The 23057-nt window shown below is 34.1% G+C and overlaps 1 protein-coding gene across 3 annotated transcripts in view; it reads left to right on the top strand.

Annotated features, from left to right (window-relative positions):
• LOC149802885 (netrin receptor UNC5C-like) overlaps positions 1-23057 on the top strand; it is a 265894-nt gene that overhangs the window by 177109 nt on the left and 65728 nt on the right. For all 3 annotated transcript variants that reach the window (XM_089952355.1, XM_089952353.1, XM_089952354.1), the window contains exons 4-5: positions 1761-1938; positions 14550-14717. In XM_089952355.1, coding sequence (XP_089808481.1) covers positions 1761-1938; positions 14550-14717 — 346 coding nt within the window. The remainder of the gene's footprint in view (positions 1-1760; positions 1939-14549; positions 14718-23057) is intronic.

The raw sequence follows: 23057 nt of genomic DNA, 5'->3' as shown, positions 1-23057 counted from the left end.
ACTTTTTGGTCTCAGATCTAAGGCAAACCGGTATGAACTGCAAACAGACAGATGAGCCTTTGCAAAAAGTAGGATAAGATGGGCATTTGGAATAAAGAGTGGTCTCCATACAAAAATAATGGCTCCGTTTAGCCCCCCACAAAAAAAGAAAAATGATCTCCAACTTTTACCCTTCTGCTCATGTGTGAGTCAAGTAGCCAATGAGACATGATGTTTCTAACACAGCTAGGCAGTATGTTATTGAAAGATCACTGGGGTTTTTGTGTTTTTGGATCTATTCAGAAATAGCTTTCAAAATGTGTTTCCTACTCGATTTTCGGGCGAAAATGACAAAAAGCTCCAGGGGTTAATGTGTTAACTACATTCCTTGTTAATTAGCGATTCAGTGACATACATTTCCATGCATAACAAATAAATTCTCAGCATACATGATACAAGTCATTTAAGATAATTTACTTCTCACATTTCTTATTAGAAGAAATACATGAAATCTTTAGGATACATGATTCCTATAATGTAAAAGACAAATTAGTTCTCAGAATGTGTATCAGAGTAATGCATGAAATTCCAATGCTACATGATTTCTATCACATTCAAGACAGATGAATAGGTGATTATTTTCTGAGCTGTAGGAAATTGAACTATGAATTTAAAATGAAAAAATTCAAAATATAATTACAAAACTTTACATCAGTGAACATATTGTATGCAATTGAGACTGACCTTGTGCATGACCGATACTCTCCCTTATTATGCAGCTGAATCTTGCTCTTTTTTTGATGTCCCTTGCACAGTCTAATGAGAAATACTTGTTTTTTCCTAGAGCTAAAATTTGGCTCCTCTCAGATCTTTGACTGTTGTGCAAGGCAGATTAATTGAACCTTGAATTTCATCTGGGAAACCTAACCCTTCAATTAGCTTAGACAATTACCTCCAAAATTTTATAACACTCCCATTGAATACAGAATAACTCTCTTCAGATGCTTTTATTAATAACCATTCAGGAAAATATCATTTTATGACACCTGTTTTTAAAAAAATGGCCCCAGAGTTCCCAAAATTTTATCTCTGGTTTGTCTTAGCTTTGTAATTTCCTGCTACATGACATTTGACATCTCTGTCATTATAATATGAATGGTCTCTAATTACAATTACAAGCTGCCAAGTTAATGTGAGTCAAGCGCATATGTCGGTCTTAATGTTTACATGTCATGCTAACCACAACAGAATGTACAGCAGAAAAATATCTACAGATTATTGTTTTGTATTTTGAATAACATATATAAACAGGCGCCGTAACAAAAGCATGCAAGACAAAAGCGTGCTGACAACTGAGTGCAATGATAAACAGCCCAACAAATACACGCAAGACAAAAGCGTGCATGCATACAAAGATAAGGTTGAGAAATCAACAAAAGAAGGTTCACTGAGAAGACAATACGCACAAGTAAATTGTACGGTATAGAGTAATAAACATTCTAAGTAAATAAACCAACATTTTTAAAGCAAATTTATGTTTGATTTATTTAATGCATTATATTGTAAGAACATTTATTCACACGTTCTTTGGTGCACTTACGTCTGTATGCTTATATCTTGTATGCTTTTGTCGGGTCACCATATAAACAAGGTCCCTGTTGCACTGACCAGTATAACTTTAACAAAACTTGAGATGTATCTGAAAGTTTTGTGTTGGAGTTTTAAAAGCAACTTCATGTATATGCAAAGCTAGGTTTTTACCCGAGTTTTCTTCATTATAGGTGTTTTGGTTGAAAGATGGCCAGTTGATTGACACAAGGGAAATCAATTTCATCATTTCTAGTGAGGGAAGTCTAATTATCAACCAGGCACGACTTGAGGACCAGGGCAATTACACATGTGGTGCTTCAAATGTTGTAACACGCCGACTCAGTGAGCCAGCCACGCTGACTATCTATGGTAAGTCAGAGTTGACCATCGTGGGTTTCACTTACGGTATATGACATGATACTTACACTTACTAAAAAATCCTTTTTGGGGTGAATAACGTGAGCTGAAGCACACACCATCAATAACAAAAATTGTTCCATCACATGTATGTACATTTCTTGAAGAGTTAACTCCCTTTGCCACTGTTAAAGAGGTCCCTGCATTGGATGTGCATTCTCTTTTCCAATATGGTTGCATGATATAAAACATATTTGTGAAAGATCTGTTTTTGAGAATAAAATTAACCTACAAATTAAAGTGAATGTGACATTGAGCATGCATAAGTGTTGGTTCCAAGCATGAGTGGTCAGTTCCATGAAAATCATGCTGTTCTTGATATATTTTAGCAATTGCTTTCTGCCCATGAGACATGCTGATTTCCATTGGATTTTTAAAAGCTAGTTTTTACTGCAGGGTGAATGTGATGTTTTGACGTATTGGGGTGGGGTTCTTCCAATATAATTTAATTAAATTATGATGAAAGTTGCACCCTGGCTCATTAGGTTAGAAAGTTAAATTAGTGACGAGATAGATTTACAGCTCTGAGCCCCCAGTCAGCAATGCCGATGGTTAAATTATAGAGAACACGAAGATGAAATTCAATCAATAACAATTTAATAAATGTGATAATTTAAAACGATAACTTCCAATCACTCGTCTTTCCCTCGACCAAGTGACAGCTTAATTCATCCCGTGATTTACAGTGTGAGTTCGATTTTCCCCCGTCCTTGCATCTACTCATCTCTTTCCCGCTGATTCCTTCCTTCTTTCCATTCCTCTAACTCCTCCTTTGTCTCCGTTTCCCTATTATCTCCTCCTCCAATTTCGCTCCCAGACTTCAACTTCTCCTTTCCCTCTCTATTATCTCCTCCTCTAATTTCGCTCGCAGACTTCAACTTCACCTTCTTCTCCTTTCTTCTGTTTTCCTCCGTCTCTCTATCTGAGACTACGGGACCAAACTTTAACTGGTCTGTCCCTCAAAGCTTCCTGTGAAAAACCACAAGGCGTTAACATGTTTTATCGAATCTCACCTCACACTATAGCGACAATTAATCATCGGATAGCTATCACTGTTTCGGTCACGCATGCATACACATCAAAATTCCCACACACTTCTTGCAGGGTAAACAATGGCGTAATAACATGGTATCGGCGAATTGTTATACAGACATCAGTACATTGCGTCACGTCAGTATATACACATATATATTTAATCTCATCGTACTACAATCTGACAACAATCAGACGCATGTCTGTACATTACAAATATTCAACAATGGCAAAATCTATAATCATATGAACATATGTGTTAGTCTACTATAAAATACCCACATAGCAAATTACAATATTAACTCTTACGACGGCTGCAAACTATATAATTCTTTACAAATATCAACTCATTTCTTCAAAATATGCAAACATATTAACAAAACAAAGTAATTCTTCATACTACGATTCTAGTAATAATAAAGTATACATACGACCAACAATTAAAATGCAGTCGCATTCCACAAAGACCGAACAAATATCTACTGACCTTATTTGAAGCTCTCTACTTAGAATTTCCTGCTCTAAGATTTTCCTGCCAATAACGAATGGCTATTCGGAGTTGCGCTAACCTCCACTCTGGGTAATTTCTCTCAGCGAACTAACTTTTGCCGGAAAACGCGGGGATATCATTCTACCCAAATCAAGGTCTCTCCCCTGTCTCGATTCTGATTGGGTGGCACTGTGCCCCTGTCCAATCGTCTTAGCGGCCAGTTCAACCTGTCTGTCTGTTTGCAGGGGAAAGAAGTAAGGACACTTCCACTTCTTCAGGCAATTTCTTTTGATCTTGGAAACATTTCGACACCTAGGTGATAATTGGCTGTCTGTGACTTCGCAACTCCGATGTCTGGTTCTTCCCGTCTAGCTACAACAATCTTACGTAAGGGATTAGTGCTAGCCTTCGGCAGTGTTTAACATCAAACAATGGCCCGTCAGAATTACCTTGATTATACATGTTTCAAACTGGGCTTACTCTGGGTTGGGGTAAACATGACAGTGAACCTTGACCAAAGTGCATATCTTGCAGCTGTGCACTGAAAGGGGAACGCAGTCTTGTTGAGTGTATTGAACTTAACTCTGCATAGCAAGTCTTTTTTAATCTTTTTTTTCTTTTTTTCTTTTTGGGGCACCAGACAGATGCCCCCCCCATCTTAACCAAAGAGTAAAGTTGTTTTATGTGAGTATGTTTGCCCCCTGATATGTTGTTTGTATTCTTTAGAAAAGGATTCCGAACAAAAATTTGTTTTGAGTAAATTTAGTTGGGGTAATTTTTTAGAGCCCTAGTGTTTTCTACAGGTTAGATTTTCCGAATCAGTTTCATTCACCGTCTTCGAACTTTCATCCCTGGTTACTCTAGTTGACCTTGGCTAGAGGTCCCCTATATCTGTTTGTGCTATATGTGTATAATGCTATATTGTTTGTATGCTATATGATGTATTTGTTGGGATAGCCATCTATTTCAAATTTTACCCAGTTGTCTTATTTCTGTGAGGAGGATATAATAATTATTATATATATATATTTTTATTTTTTTATTTTTTTTATAAATATAAATTTAGAATTTTGCCAAAGAACGGTGCATTAGTTTTTGTAAAAATAAAGCCTGGTGTTTTATGTGTGTTAGTATGTGTCATTCTTTGTTATAGTTTCTTTTTTTAAAAATATATACGGTCGGCAGGGCTCGAGTTGGGATCCATACCCTTTTTATTCCTCTGTATTTCTCCCTGCCTGAGTTGGGCCACCTTTTCAGTTTTTATTTGAGCCAATGTCAGCTGAATCAAGAAACTATGATGATGTATACCACCAGAGAAAATCTTTAATTTCCTAAAATAACGTAATTTATAAAATTTAAACCCACATAGTTAAAGTATTTTATATTTTTTTAACTTTACCTTTTATTTTTATACCTTTTACCTTTTATTTTTATACCTTTTAAAGAGTATTCTTTATTTTTTATACCTTTTAAAAATATCTTTTATTTTTATACCTCTTAAAGAATACGTTTTGTTTTTATACCTCTTAAAACATACCTTTTATTTTTAACCCATTTAATAAATAACTTTTATTTTTATATTGTTTATACGTTTTCTTTTGAGACAGTACAGTTTTGTAAAGAAAACAAAATAATTTTATAAATTACTCTGTGGCTCATTACATTTAATTAGATCCGAATGCAAGGTCAAGTGTGTGTGCAACTCGCTTGAATGAAATTATCTGCATTGTATATTCCAGTTTCATTTAGTGCTGTAGCACATGGTAAGTACCATATATCCTGGCTTACAAGTCCAGTCAGACCGCAAACAACAAAGATCTTGTTCTGACATAGCATAATGCACCTGCAGATCAAGGTATATATTGTTGTTCCACTGATTACTCCAAACTGCACAGACCCATACTGGCACAGTATGCAATGTCAGATCTGGGTCTGTGCAGTTTGCAGTGTGACACAACTTAAAAGAAGGTATATATGATACACTCCGTACAGATCTATGATGATACACAAGAGAATGCAGCTATTTGTTTTGCTTGCATGTTTTAGAGCAATTTTGCCTTAAGTTTCACTCAAATTTATTCTTCATGAAGCTTAATTTCAATTTAAAGTTGGACCCTGTCTTGCGGTACAAGTTAATTTTTAAGTAGGGCAACATGAATAAAACATGAAAATGTACAAATACGTAGTATTAACTGACATTTTATATGTTAGTTCTTCGGTTAAATGACACCAATATTGTAGATACCTCCACTATCTTTGACCTTAGAAGAACGCATACATTTTTGGGTTTTTCTTTTTTCTTTCTTTTATTATGGTAAACACCTTAAATTTATGGCAAATTTAAGTCTTTTACTTGAATTCCTTGAAGTTTGCCTATGGTCATATTTTCCTTTCAAGGAAGTCTGTTGGGTTACCGCTATCAGGGGATTTTCTTTCCTTCAAGAATTGCTTTGTAGCATTGAGGTTTTTGTAGTGATAGATTCCGTGTGATAGATTTCAAGTGTTTTAAAAGAAGTTTTTCAGCATCTGTCTTAGATTTGGTTTAAATTTATGGCTTTTTGTCATGTATAGTTTGGAAAGAGGTTTGAGAAGGAGGAGTAGAAGTCTGGTAGATGGATGGCTTGTGCCAGGGGTGATAAAGCCAAGCTGATGACACCAAATATTTATACTAAGTAAACCTAATGGAATGTGTCACACATTCAGAGCTCTGCCAGATCCTGATAAAAGGTTATATACCATTTGCTTTTTTTTTTTAAATTGAAGGGGTTGGTAATATGTAAAGGCAGGGGTGGGGTGGGAGGGGGTTTAGTAAAGAAAGTTCAGTTCTCTAAACTAAGAAAGCTGTGAATAAAGGTACCAAAAAAAAAGGGAGAAGAGATTTAAGACTGACTGTTTTAAAAATTTATTTTACTATATGAATTCATATATTCTCTGTTTCAATTTCAAACTTACAAACTTGGAAGTATTGCTTTGGCCTTCACATGATAAAGCCAAAAGAACTTGAGGAAAAGAAATACAGTTAGGTACACTTGTTTACATGTAAATTATCTGATTAGATTTTCAGTTCATTACAGCAGTTGTTAAGTTTTTCCACATCTTTTATTTTTTAGTTTTATTTTTGTGTTTTGCTTTTGGACTTTTTGAACAAAGAACTTGCAATAATAATTATACTTGAGGTAAACAAATGCAATTTGGCGTGAATATTGTATCCATAGAGAACTCCCTCATTATAACACTGTCCATGTGGGTTATAGTTTATACTGCCTTGTAAGGAAACTGCCTTACAATGAAGTTCCTAATAAATATGGACTATTTTCTGATGATAATGCTGTTCATGAGAACCATAATTTATGTTGCCTTATAGTGAGACTATTTTATAATGAGGTACATACTACATACAGTATTCCCTTATTATAACACTGTCAATGCTACAGAATACACCACCTCATAGTGAGACTAGCTTATAATGAAGTACATAATAATATAATTTCACTAATAATGAAATGGGATCCATGACCATACTTGCCTTGTAACAGGAACTGCGTTATAATGAAGGGTCTTACATTAAGGGAGTTTTGTATGTAAATGACCTGATTAGATTTTTTTGGCTTTAGAGCAATTTATAAAAATATTTCTACATTTTAATAGACGTGGGGTCTGCATTGGGGGCATGTTCCATAAACAGAAATTAAGTTCTAATATTTGCATAATTTTTAGAAGGAATAGTGGACATTTAAATTAAATTATTTATATTTGATTTTAATTATTACTGCTAGTATAATGTTCATACTTGGTATATTTTATTGGATACATTTAAGTATATACAAATGAGTTTTCAAACTTCTTGATCCCAAAAAGGGATACCTTTTGTTTTGTACACCTAACTGAAGAAAAACCTCCATTTCTTAAATCTAGCGTAAATCTTATTACATATACCTTGACTATAATACACCTTTCAGTTGTGCAGCTAAAATTCTTACTTACGAAGTACCGTACTACTCATGTTCAAGTCAAATCATACTGCAAATAACAAAGATCAACATCTACCATAGCATAATGCACCTGCAAATCAGGGTTGGTGTTGTTTCTTGTACTGATTACTTATGCCAGACTGCACAGACCCAGATTTACTAGTGCATTATGCGATGGCAGATCTGGGTCTGTGCAGTTTGCAGTTGGTCTCATCTTATAAACTAATACATATGGTAACGACTACAGGATGGGGGTGGACAGCACTTAGTGTTGAGTGACAATGAATATTCAGTAGGTAACAAAGACAAATTTGTTGTAAACATTTAGATGATATGTATCACCCCTCCCAGATGGATGGAAAATATCATTTTGTATTTGTATGTATGCTCTTTACCTTTTTTTGTATTCTGTCAGTTTTTTTGAGAGACTTTGAAAATTAATTATATAGTATTAATGATGCATTTGAGTCCTGTTTAAAGATGAATATATATATATTCTTTTCGTTGAGATGTATCTATCATCTTTGAGACAGAAAATGATGAAAAGTTGTACAATATGTACCTGATTCCAAGTCCCCTCTTTATTTGTAAAATTGTGCAGTAACTGTCTGACTCAAAGTCCACCCCTTATTTGTAAAATTGTGCAGCAACTGTCTGACTCAAAGTCCACCCCTTATTTGTAAAATTGTGCAGTAACTGATTCCAAGTCCCCCTCCTTATTTGTAAAATTGTGCAGTAACTGGCTGACTCAAAGTCCACCCGTTGTTTGTAAAGTTGTGCAGTAACTGTCTGACTAGATGTCCCCTTATTTGTAAAAGTGTGCAGTAACTGTCTGACTCAAAGTCCACCCCTTATTTGTAAAGTTGTACATGTCTGATGAAAAATTCACACATTATTTCAGAAGTAGTTTTATAAATATTTATTGAGTATGTCTTGGTCTGTTTAATACGCATCCCACCCCCAAATGCAGATAGGTTTATCAGGCCAGTGCAACATCCACAATGCCACAGAAAGATAATACAGTATTCTAACAGTAGAGTCAACAGAAGGATAGTACAGTGATCAAAAGGTAGAGTCCATATGAGGATTATATGTACTTTAATGGTAGATTAACAGAAGGATTGTAAAGTGATATAAAGGTAGAATCCTTGGGAGAATTATAAGTACTTTGATGATAGATCCAAAGAAGGATAATACAGTAATCTGACAGTAGAGTCCATATAAATATAATACAGTAATCTATAGCAGAGTGCACATGATGATTATACAGTCATCGACACGAGATCACAGGAGGATTATACATGAATATAACAGTAGAGTCCACAGGAGGATTATACAGTACTCTAAGAGTCACATAATGAGTATACAGTAATCTAAGAGTCACAGGAAGAGATTATACAGTAATCTAAGAGTCACAGGAGGATTATACAGTACTCTAATAGTCACATGATGATTATACAGTACTGTAATAGTCGCATGATGATTATACAGTACTCTAAGAGTCAAATGATAAATATACAGTACTCAATAGTCACATGATGATTATACAGTACTCTAAGAGTCACAGGAAGAGATTATACAGTACTCTAATAGTCACATGATGATGATACAGTACTCTAAGAGTCACAGGAAGAGATTATACAGTACTCTAATAGTCACATGATTATACAGTACTCAAAGAGTCACAGGATGAGTATACACTACTCAAAGAGTCACAGGATGAGTATACAGTACTCTAATAGTCACTGGAGGATTATACAGTATTCTAATAGTCATAGGATGATTATACAGTACTCTAATAGTCACATGATGATTATACAGTACTCCAAGAGAGTCACAGGAGATAATACAGTACTTGAATAGTAGAGTCCACAAGAGGATTATACAGTACTCTAAAAGTCACAGGATGATTATACAGTACTTTAATAGTCACAGGATGATTATACAGTACTCTAATAGTCACATGCTGATTATACAGTACTCCAAGAGAGTCACAGGAGGATAATACAGTACTCTAAGAGCCACAGGAGGATTATACAGTACTCTAAGAGCCACAGGAGGATTATACAGTACACTAATAGTCACAGGATGATTATACAGTACTCTAAGAGTCACAGGAGGATTATACAGTACTCTAAGAGTCACAGGAGGATTATACAGTACTCTAAATGTCACAGGAGGATTATACAGTACTCTAAAAGTCACAGGAGGATTATACAATACTATAATAGTAGAATCCTCATTTTCTTCATAATGAAGTTATCTCCATATATTTTACTTATGCAAGTTGCATCATGTATTAATTACGTATTCGTAAAAGTTTATGTAATTGTGCAGTTTTGCATGATATTTGTAACTGCTTTCCTAGTTTGACATAGAGAGACATAGTGATGGGAGCAAACATCTGTACATTACACATTTGGAGACCATCTGAGGAGGATTGAAATCATTTTTAAAAAAAGTTTTTAAAATGTTTTCCTTTTAATAAATTATATGGCTAATAATTTGGCTATCTTGTTCCAGTCCACCTTCTTAAGTCCTTATTGTAAATAATCTTTGGTTAAAGAATGACATTTTTAAATACAAATAATTATAATTTGTACTCTGCAACTTTAATTAGCACACAATAACCAGGATTGTGCTGATTTGCCACACACACACACACAAACACACACATTATTGGAAATTTTCAACAGAAGAATTATGCCCTGATGAGAATGGCTAAGTTTTAAGTTTACTTCAAACACTAGGGAATGAATGGATGTAAGACAGAATAGATAGCAGACATACTGTTTACTTTCTCTGCAGCTATCCCAAGTCCCACAGGAAATTAGCTGACAGAGTGTAACATCATCTGTAATTAAATCAAATAAAGTGGAAAATCATCAGGTTTAATTCCAGCAATACAGAGTTCAGTGGGATTGCAGTTATTGGATGGGAGCAAAAAGGCTTCCAGAATTGCCTGGGCAGACAGGTTCCAGATAAATATTGATAGATAGATTCCTATTATTGCAAATGTTAGAGGAGCAGTCTACCAAATGCCAATAATGGAGGTGAATTAAGAAGCTCTGATAGATAATTGAATGAAGGTAAAGTAATGGATAGTTTATCCTCTGTTATATCAAGATAACTGGATGTTTAAAGATTTGGTTGAGGATGCATTTTCTGTGACTCTCTTACAGTATTTTTCCTGTGATTGGCACCATGGGTCCTAATTTTTAAATATTTTAAAGACCAGGCCCAATTGCACCACCTTGTCTTAGGGTTAATCTTGACTTAAGACATTTGATTGGTCAGTTTCAAATCAAAATTTAGCCAATCAGATCACGGGGTTCTAAACTTTCATTAAATCTTTAAGATGCTAAAATTCAGGCCTGACTGATGGCTTCAAGATGCAACTTTGCATCCAGAATATGATGTTGATGAAATCCAGGATATGCCAATTCTAGGCCAGGCCAAATTAATTCCATAAGAAAGAGAGAAAGTATTACAATGTATTTACATAATTTCTCATCTACTTTTTCATAAATTTGGGGTGGTGGGGGTGGTGAGTTGGGAAGGACAAATTATTGACATAAAAACTGCAGCAGAACTGCATGAAAAAGTATTTACTCCTTCATATGCATATCAGTGAACATAAACTTACACAAACTTTCATTTGTAACAATGGCTGAGAATTGGTTTAATTTTGGCCGACATTGTGTGCTGTTTAATTTATAAATAACAAAAACTTCCACACACGCCTCACTCGGATTTGACTCATTAAGGGGACAGAAAACCAATAGCATAGACGAAGCCTACACAGTGCAGAGAGATTGCAGTCTGTGACATCGTTGTGCATACAGTATACTGACATACACCATGTGACAAAGGAACATTGTTGCAATTTGGCACATCCGTCAATCTGAGTATTGCTTTGTTCAATCAGATGAATATACTTTCTTCTTTTTCTTTCCCTAAGTGACTGCTTTCCTTGGCATTTCCCAATAAAATGCATCTCGTTGCAAATGAAAATAAAGCAATATTTCAAAAGTGTTAATTAATATCCCATTCCTTTTGGACTTCCCTTTTCTAGATAATTTAGTTTTAAATCAACATTGTATAATAACATGTTCATACCGTGATCATCTTTATATTTAGATGTGATTTTATACAACTCTCACATTCAGAACAGTACAGTGATTGATGACATCACATAATATTTCTGACTTCCGCATAGCCAAAAACATATTCCATTTTTTTTCTTTCATTAAATAGAGAATACTTTTCTCGCAGCCAGCAAGAACAGCTACCTCCGGGCTTTGGCTGGCAATTTACTATAAAAATATTATCACTTTTCAAATGATTCTAAAATACAAATATTTCCATATAGTATTCTCAATTGAATGAAAGAAAAAAGGAATATGTTTTTATTTAGAATTTAAGTTGCAAATGGATAGTGTGATTCACCTAATGGAGGAAAAAGTACTTAAAAATGAAAACCCATATTAGCCCAAGGTAAATTATATTTTTACACATTGCACCTAAGAATGACAGTTGTTGTCAGAGATTTAACAGTTTGATATATCAAAGGGAGAAAAAAAAATCAATCCAGAAATCAGACTGCTAGTTGGTCCTGGGAATAGTGTTCCATATATACTTGCTTAAAAGTAGTCAGGCTGCAAACTACACAGACCAAGATCTGCCATCACATAATGCATTGGCAGATCTGGATTTTTGCAACTTTTTGAGAGTTGTCAATGGAAAAAACAGCATGGACCCTGATGTGTAGGTGCATTGTGCTACAACAGATCAATGTCTGCAGTTGGGATAAGGGAGTAAATATGGTAGTTTGTTTAACAGATACTGTGGGCAAAATCATTACCATAAATTAGTGTATATAACACGTGTCCAAGTATAATACACATGCAATACACACATATTTTCTATTTGAGTAAAAAATAGATTACATGCGGATGTATATAACCTGCAGGTATTTGTAAAGAATAATAAACAATTAAAATCTGTATATTAAAATCTGTACTGGCTTCTGTTCATCTTCAACATAATATAAATACTTGGATATGGTGAATCGTCCTTTCTGTTTACTGTTTAAAACCTAAACTGTCCAACGGGTCAATTCATTAGTTTCCTCACCATGAGCCATCTCAGACATTCCACAATGACTCCACATGCTCTCTTTGTTAAATACAGTACCAGTAATTCAGTTAAATAAAATAGTCACCTACCCGATTTGGTAAATAATCGCCAGGTGGCATGAACTACACACCTTCAGAATGTACAATAAAACAGTGTAGTCAATTAACATAATATTGTTGTCTTTTTACTCTCTACTGGTCTTTGATGTGCCTGCAGCTAGGTCTTGCTGCATCTCAAGTGAAGACAATTGGTGTCGCAACCACCGGTCACGAATGCACATGTTTTACAGTTGTATTGGCATGCACGGCAGGTGGTGAGAAATTAGAACCACTGATAATTTTTAAGAGAGTGACAATACCTTGAGAAAAGTTATTAGCCAGCATTACTTTGGTTTCTAACTAAAAGGGCTGAATGAACACTGAGGTGATGAAGAAATGGACAAACAGCTGCTTTTGTACATTATAAAAAAGACAGTTTTTTTTTAAAACCCAAATCTCTGTTAGTTTTTGAGGCCATGGCTGTCCAGAAAGAAACATGGGGCACATGTCGTAATTCCAGGTGGACTGACCAAAAAGTTGCAACTGCTTGATGTAGCTGTTGACCATCCATTCAGGTGCTTCATCCACAAGTTGGGCAGTTGGATGACAAATGGGAAGTACATCTTCACTCTGGCCGGTCGGCTGCACTGTGCTGCTAACATTGAAATTTGCAAATGGATTTCGGCAGCTTGGGCAAGACTAACACCACTATTGCCTATGGATTCTGTAGCTCTATCTCTGAATTTGACTACGACAGCAAATCAGACATGGCATCACAGGCCTCTACCGTCATGCCCAGTTGGGGTTACGGATAGGATTCAAGACAGCAAGTATAATAAAAATTGTGATGGTTCGGAAAATTCAGACGCTGAGAAGGAAGCTGCTAGTTGTGACTATAGTAATGTGTATTAAAATTACTTTTCTAGTCTGCTGACTGCAGCTTAAATTAGCAAGTTATTAAATTGAATTTTATTTATAACAACAGCAATACTTTATTTACAGAGGGTGACTTGTTTAGTCAACGACTATTCTCCCTTGAGGCCCTCTTAAGGAGAGTATAACAATTGTATTATATGAAAAATAACAGTAATTACTGTTCATTTTAATGTGTTCAGTATTAAAATACTAAATTCCATTATCTGTTAGAAACACATACATGTTCATGATATCTCTTAGGTTCATCTTGTGTACTTCTTGTTACAGGCATAAACCATCTTTAAACTTTGAAAATGTTAGCTGAAATGTAATACATAACTGTATAATAGACTCGTTTCCTATTTCTAAAGTGGTGCATTGTTTAAAATAGGAAATGTGCCTTTTAAAATATTACTACAACATGGTAATATGGGTAGAAATCAAATTGTATAACATGCATCATGTATATTCTGGTGGCAGGGTGTGAGGTAGGGAATGACTTGGATAACCTGCATATTATATTTGCTGATTTATGGTAATTTTATCTTGGGGGTGGGGGTGGTTTTGCAAGGAAAATCTCATGGTTTTCCAGAGGCTCTGGCCCATTTTTTATTTGCTTAATCTAAACTTCAGTGGGTCAAGCACTGAATTTTAATTAGCAGGAAATTAAATTACCACATTAATATATATCTACATGTCTGTGCATTAATATATATCTACATGTCCGTGTATATATCAGTTGAGTGGGCTGAATAAATAATTGGTTGTCTTCCTACATGTGTTGTTTTTTAATGCAAATTCATATGTATCAATTGATAAACAGTTAAGACAGACAGATGGAAAATTATAAGATTTACTCGCGAAACAAAACAAAATATTGAAAAACCTCATCACTGGAACCATCAGGTGTGTTATTCTTTTGATCTTATTTCTTTATGAAAAATGGTTTATGAATTTAAGGTTACACATCAATTTCAGTGAATGGTGGATGGTCAACATGGAGTCAGTGGACATCATGCTCAGCAGATTGTGGGAAGGGCTTTCAGCGTCGACAGCGAACATGCACAAACCCTGCCACTCTGAATGGTGGCCAGCCCTGCGTTGGAGATGATGCTCAAAAGACCACATGCACTGCAATATGTCCAGGTAAATACAATACTCTGGTCAGTGTGACAAGATTGTCAATGTAAGTTTACAAATTATTCATACTTTATTATTATATTGCTTTACAGTATTATTTATGTCTGGTTTTAGTGAAATAAATTGTATAATGTGTTTAAAATTATTATTATTTTTATTCTTATTATATTTTATTATTATTATTATTATTATTATTATTACTGTTATTATTATTATTATTATTATTATTATTACATCTTGTTTTAGTGTTGCCATTTTTTCTATCAAGGATATGTTCTTTTATCTCAAAGCATTGGAGGCATTCATGCCAACAATTTTATGGAAAATGTTCACTCACTTTATCATATCATCACTTAAGCATTCTTTCATTTCTTCTGCTTTGAAGTCCATGTTATGAAACAAATCCAGTTTTACAAGACCTAAATATTTTCTTATATGAATTGTTTCCATTGTTACCTGACTTTTCCATTTTTACTGGACTTGAAGATTTTCATATATGAATTTATTCCATTTTTACCGGACTTGAATATTTTCATATATAAATTGATTCCATTTTTACTGGACTTGAATATTTTCATATATGAATTGATTCCATTTTTACCGGACTTGAAGACTTTCACATATGAATTGATTCCATTTTTACCGGACTTGAATATTTTCATATATGAATTGATCCCATTTTTACCGGACTTGAATATTTTCATATATGAATTGATTCTATTTTTACCAGACTTAAAGATATTCATAAGAATCAAATACATTTTTGTTTACAAGACTTTAAGAGTTTCAAATTCAGCAGCTATCGTCTTTTGGCACCAGTATCTGCAGTTACGACTTTCAATCAGGTTTATTCACAAACTTGACTTAGTCACAATTGTACAATGGTGTATGGTTAGACTTGGTCACCCTTATACTATATTGTATCATTAGACTTGGTCACCCTTATACCATTTTGTATGATTAGACTTGGTCACACTTATACCATGTTGTATGATTAGACTTGGTCACCCTTATACAATGTTGTATGATTAGACTTGGTCCCACTTACACCATGTTGTATGATTTAGACTTGGTCACCTTTATACAATGTTGTATGATTAGACTTCCTCACCCTTATACCATGTTGAATGGTTAGACTTGTTCACACTTATACCATGTTGTATGGTTAGACTTGGTCACCCTTATACCATGTTGTATGGTTAGACTTGGTCACCCTTATACAATGTTGTATCATTAGACTTGGTCACCCTTATACCATGTTGTATGATTAGACTTGGTCACACTTATACAGTGTTGTATGATTAGACTTGGTCACCCTTATACAATGTTATATTAGACTTGGTCACCCTTATACAATGTTGTATGATTAGACTTGGTCACCCTTATACCATGTTGTATGATTAGACTTGGTCACACTTATACAGTTTTGTATGATTAGACTTGGTCTTATACAATGTTGTATTATTAGACTTGGTCACCCTTATACAGTGTTGTATGGTTAAACTTGGTCACACATGTACCATGTTGTATGGTTAGACTTGGTCACACTTATACAGTGTTGTATGATTAGACTTGGTCACCCTTATACAATGTTGTATTAGACTTGGTCACCCTTATACAATGTTGTATTATTAGACTTGGTCACCCTTATACCATGTTGTATGATTAGACTTGGTCACACTTATACAGTGTTGTATGATTAGACTTGGTCACCCTTATACAATGTTGTATTATTAGACTTGGTCACCCTTATACAGTGTTGTATGGTTAAACTTGGTCACACATGTACCATGTTGTATGGTTAGACTTGGTCACACTTATACCATATATGATTAGACTTGGTCACCCTTATACAGTGTTGTATGGTTAGACTTGGTCACACTTATACCATGTTGTATGATTAGACTTGGTCACCCTTATACAATGTTGTATGATTAGACTTGGTCACCCTTATACAATGTTGTATGATTAGACTTGGTCACACTTAAACCATGTTGTACGGTTAGACTTGGTCACCCTTATACAATGTTGTACTTGGTCACCCTTGTACAGTGTTGTATGGTTAGACTTGGTCACACATGTACCATGTTGTATGGTTAGACTTGGTCACACTTATACCATATATGATTAGACTTGGTCACCCTTATACAGTGTTGTATGGTTAGACTTGGTCACACTTATACCATGTTGTATGATTAGACTTGGTCACCCTTATACAATGTTGTATGATTAGACTTGGTCACCCTTATACAGTATTGTATGATTAGACTTGGTCACACTTGTACCATGTTGTATGGTTAGACTTGGTCACCCTTATACAATGTTGTATGATTAGAAATTCTATGGTCTTGATGCAGTTGTTATATAATCACATATTCACTATATCCCTTCATATAGTGTTTCTTAAATAAAACAAATAATTACATTAATTCTCAAGTGTATTCATCATTATAGTTGATATTTTCTAACATGGTAAGATTTATTCTACACTATAAGCAGTCAACATAGCTCACGTATTTAGTGGTAAAAGAGTAGGTTGTGACTTTTTTAAACTAAAAGATGACAGTTAAACAGTTGAAGATGTTGAATCCATGCAACCAAGTTCTGAATTCAATTTTCCAATTATTCTGCCATGAATGTCAGAAGCAGTTGAAACTAATTCAGAACAGAACCCGTTTTGTACTACAATGGTTAATTGATTGTTACTGACCCACTTTGGAGCTGGATCTTTCATGAGAAATGATGATTGCATATATAGATGCTTCAACATGTATGCTTCAGAAAATCTGTAGCTGTCAACTTTTATAATTGGAACTGACAGCACATATATGACTTCGTTATTAGTCATCATGTATTAAATAAATAATAAGGATACAACAAGAGGGAAGTGCTCTCTTTCTCTCTCTCTGTAGGATGGGATATCCAACATGTCTATTCCCTCACTGATCCAACCCTTCTCTAAGTTTCAACTTCATTTGAATATAATCTGTGGATATGCCATTTTAATATAATCCATGACTGTGGCACATGAACATAATCCATGGATATGCCACATGAATATAATCCATGGATATACCATATGAATATAATCCATGGCTATGGCATATGAATATAATCCATGGCTATGCCATTTGAATATAAGCCATGGCTATGCCATATGAATATAATCCATGGCTATGCCATATGAATATAAGCCATGGATATGCCATATTAATATAAGCCATGGATATGCCATATCATGTGTGTATATAAATTTAGAAAAGTACATTGCAAACAAAATTCATGGAGTCATTTGTTGGATCAGGCTGTGGTTAAATATGGATCACAAGACCCAGAGATGTAGTGCCGGTAACCTTCATACATTGAAAAAAAATCCATTTTTTTTAATTGTCGTACATTTGTTTCACATACATTCAGATGGGCAAATTAAAATAATCTTGTTTCATCTTTTTCCCCCATTGCATTTGATTACTGACCCATATCTGTGACATGAGATTAGCATCAGTTTCAAAGGAGTAATAATTCCAAATATCATCAAGCAAAGCTACCATATATATCAGCTTACAAGTCAAATATAACTGCAAACTGCACAGACCCAGATCTGCTGTCATATAATGCGCTGTCAGATTTTGGTCTATGTAGTTTTTTAAGAGTAATTTGTAGAACAAACAATATAGATCCTGATCTGCCAGTGCATGTGATGGCAGATTAGGGTCAATGTTGTTTACCATTGAACTCAACTTATAAGTAAGTATATATGGTAGAAGTTCAGTATGACATAGAAATATGAGGTCCCCATAGAATTTACTGGGAAGCTTAACTTGATTAGAAAATTCATGAAGGATGACAATTTCAGTCAGTGTGGTAAAAAGTGTGTCCATTTCAGGGAGAATCTAATTAGTATGAGGTAATTGACAAGAACCTGCCATGAACTTTGTTAACAAGTGTGTTGAGAGAATTCTCCAAGGAGTTAAATGCAGCAGTGTAAGATATAGATAGTTGATGAATCAAGCAAAAAAAACCATGTCTCCTTAATCCTGGAAAAGTAATATAAGCTGATTATGATCAATATATGAGAGATATATTATTCCTCTGTTTACCAAAAAGACTGTGTGATCACTGCCTACCAGATCCATGTCAGAAAATGTAGAAACCATGTAGAATCTGAGTCAGGTCTCTAAATGGCTTACAGTAGATGTTCTGGCAGAGATGGAAGAAAAAAAGCACAGTTATCTGTCTGTTCATTAATTTATTTCTTTTGCACAGGAAAAGCTCTGTTTTTTCTTGACTTTTGCTGATTCAAAGGTATTGGTTGAGAGAATACAGCTTTCAAGTCAGCATAAAAAGGTTATTGAATTTTCAAAATAAAGAAAAGACGTTAAAGGAAGAGTTGAAAGTGTCTCTTAGGGTTCCATTATGAGCCTTTGCACGTTTTTCTTGCAGCTTAATTGATACGTTTACTTTAATTAGCTGTTTACTTTGACACAATTTATCTTTGATATGTAGATATGATACATTACAACCAAAATAAAAAGGGTGAAGAACAGCTCATAGATTGGCAGTATATGGTTTTGAAGGACATTTTTACTGCTTTGTTAGATTCATTTACATCATATGTCATCATTCAAACATTGTATCATTGGGAAGTTTCCCTTACAGTTTATAAAAGTTCAGTTTAACATTTCAGTCATGTCATCATACATCCCTCTACTTAAACAAAGATTAAGTGTTCCCTCTGACCCAGGATGTACCTATCAGCACACTCACATTTTCATGCTAAGATTGAGGCTCCAGGGATCAGACTGGGAGACATTGCTTGACCCTTTCTGTTTATGTGTCAGTAAATATAGGCATTTGGAACTCCCATGTGTTGGTATACACATCCGCACACATGTTCCTACTCATTCATTTTAATCAGATAGTGTACAGTTGATATGATAATTACATCAGTTAACAAAAACATAATTTTCTGCAATCGTCCATGCTGTACAAAGGTGATGTCATCTAACATCAGAATCCTGATCAAAAAAGGTTTAAACTTTCAAGTTATTGTATTTTTGTCACTGGACAGTTTCAGGTGCTTATGATGTTGAAGTATTAAATATTTAACTTGTTCTTTCTTCATTTAATCGTTTTTATATGTTTGACATAAGCATGATGTAATAGGCAACTGATGGAGGCCAGAGCCACAGTGGCTAAATGGTTAGCATGCTGGACATATCATTGAATGGGTGCAAGTTTAAATCCAACGCCATCGGATCAGCCTGGGTTTGCTACTGTAGCATGTTCATGAGCAAGACACTCAAATCCAATTACCTTTAATGCTGAAATAATATATGTCTTGATGTGTTAAACCAAAGCATCTGTTTGTTCCAGTTTTGTTCCTGCACAATAACTGTAGTTCCCCTCCATCTACCATCACAAAACAAAACTTCATAAATACTTGAGGGAAGGAAGTATACCAGTTTTGGGGTCACAAGATCAAAGGTCATGATCACTGTGACTGATAGGGAAAAAAATTCTATGGTAATTTTAGTTCTTCATCACAGACATGAACTAATGTTTGTTGATGGTTTGTAATGGGAGTAAAGTAGAAAGGTCAAAGGTCAACATTATCATGGCTGAAAATGAAAAATGGTTTTTGCACAAACATTTCAGTTCTTGACCTTGTACAAGGTTCCCACAATCATGGAAAATATGGGGGGTTGGGGTTGGGATTATCATTTAAAGTAATGGAAAATTCCCTTTACATGCTTCTTAGTCTATAGTGGTGAAGTAGGTGGATCAGGTGGCTGAAAGCAGAGTTGGGGGGAAGCCATATTGACAAAATGTTGATTATGTAGTTATCTTTACTGTGATGTTGATCAATATTATCATTATTTCTTGTGTACAGATCCAACTTTCTGGTCTTGTCTAAACATTACAAAATTTAGTCACAAAAAAATCTGAAATTTATCACCAAGAATTGGTGGTGGTGGTGGTAGTGAGAAATGATATTTGTGTAGGAACTCTATTGTACCTATTCACCAAAGCTCTTTGAGAAAGAAGCCTATTATTGACTTTAGGGTCGAAAGATGACTGTCACCATGACTGAACTTTGCATAATATATTTAGTTCTAAACAACATACCATGACCAAAGTATGTGGAAATCTTTCATGTAGATATTGAAGAGGCCTTGTGATTTTAGGGTAAAAAAGGTGAAGGTTATGGTCATTTTGGGGGGAATAAAGGGTTTGCACAGTGAATTCGGTGAATGCTTCGCACTTTGTGTAATAAAAAAAATGTAATAAAGAAACTTAAATGTTTGGGTCTAAAGGTCAAAGTAAGGTCATGGTAAGTGGAACAAGACAATAATGGCTTCACAACGTTTTAAACCAAAGGTTCAGGTCATTGCTACATGTTGTTGCTTCTATATAAATAACATATTACTACATGTTATTCATGTATAAATATTGCTTCATGTTATTCATATATAAATATTGCTACATGTTATTCATATCTAAATAACATTGCTACATGTTATTCATATATAAATATTGCTACATGTTATTCATATCTAAATAAGATTGATACATGTTATTCATATCTAAATAACATATTGCTACATGTTATTCAGATAAAAATATTGATACATGTTATTCATATATAAATATTGATACATGTTATTCATATATAAATATTGCTACATGTTATTCATATCTAAATAACATTGCTACATGTTATTCATATATAAATATTGCTACATGTTATTCATATCTAAATAAGATTGATACATGTTATTCATATCTAAATAACATATTGCTACATGTTATTCAGATAAAAATATTGATACATGTTATTCATATATAAATATTGATACATGTTATTCATATAAAAATATTGATACATGTTATTCATATATAAATGTTGCTACATGTTATTCATATCTAAATAACATACTGATACATGTTATTCATATATAAATATTGATACATGTTATTCATATCTAAATAACATACTGATACATGTTATTCATATATGAATAACATATTGCTACATGTTAAATTTGAACAAGTGTTGAACTATAATGTACTGCAGATCAGCCCAGTAATACCATAGCGTGAGCATCATCACGTGATTTATAGGTATACTGGCAGGTTAATGGGCATTTGGGCCGAATATTGCATATTTGGCTGCCACTGTACATCATATACCGATTTAAATCATCATAACATTTTTCATGACATTTTTAGTGTCCACTAAAATGACCACTAATGAAAGCAGGGCAAAGAGTCAGTTAAAAATACTTTGATTTTATATGAGATACAGTGTTAATGAGCAATGCCTGGTTTTAGCGTTTACACTCGTTACAAAGGAATTCACTTTTTGACCTTCAGGTCTTTTTCCACTTTTAAGGTAAAGCTGTTATTTTGTGTTAAATGAGGAAAGAAATGAATAAATTTGTTGGTGTGATTTAATAGCCTTATAGATTTCAATCCACTTCATTAAAAAAAATTACAAGTAGAACTTTTAAGTAAGGCATATGTGGCATTATATACATGTTGGGCACTCTGGCACCATCTGTTGGTTGAAACATGCCTTGTGTCTTGACTGTGAATGTAAATTGGTGCTATGCATGCAAATTTCATTGGTAGGCCTGCTTACCAACAAAGCATAGCACCAACCAGGGTGATTTCACAATTTTATGATTGAAAAATTAACTTCAATATTTGCAAAACTGGCAATACACAGAATTCCAATTATGAAATTTCCTAGACTGGTGAAAAAGCAGTCTGCTATTTCATACAATCAGAACACCATCTGCCAATTGGAATAAATCTGAATATAAAATCTACATCAAAATTTTAAATAATATATGTAATAAATAAGAAGAAAAAAAAATATGGTAAGTTTTGTGTTTGTGCTTTTTCATTTTAATAGCACATCCAATACATTATTGACCATAGCATGTCAAAATGCCATGGAATATTCTTTTAGTAAAGTTAGTGCTATATTCAATGATTTTTCATGCATTTGTCTCATGAAGACACAACATGGTTTTTATGTGTAAATATAAATAAATGCCAGGTTTAAGAACCATAAAAATGAAGTTGGAAATATAAAAGAGTACAATGTACTTTTAAGGACAATAAACTGCAAAGACTTGATGCATGAATATTGTCATATTTATAAATTCAGTCATCAGACTGAAATAAACTTGTCAGGCAAAAGACATACTAAATACTTAAGGCAAATAAAAGTTGGCCTGTTATCTACATCCCCTGGAAAATATTTTGTTGGCTAGATACAAAAAAGGTTTGATAATGATTTTCATCATTGACTTTCAGACAGAACCCCCCCCCCCC

The sequence above is a fragment of the Sinohyriopsis cumingii genome, chromosome 3 (genome assembly GCF_028554795.1).
Source record: "Sinohyriopsis cumingii isolate HCF-2022 chromosome 3, ASM2855479v2, whole genome shotgun sequence".
Taxonomy (NCBI): domain Eukaryota; kingdom Metazoa; phylum Mollusca; class Bivalvia; order Unionida; family Unionidae; genus Sinohyriopsis; species Sinohyriopsis cumingii.
This window is presented reverse-complemented; position numbering and strand designations above follow the sequence as displayed.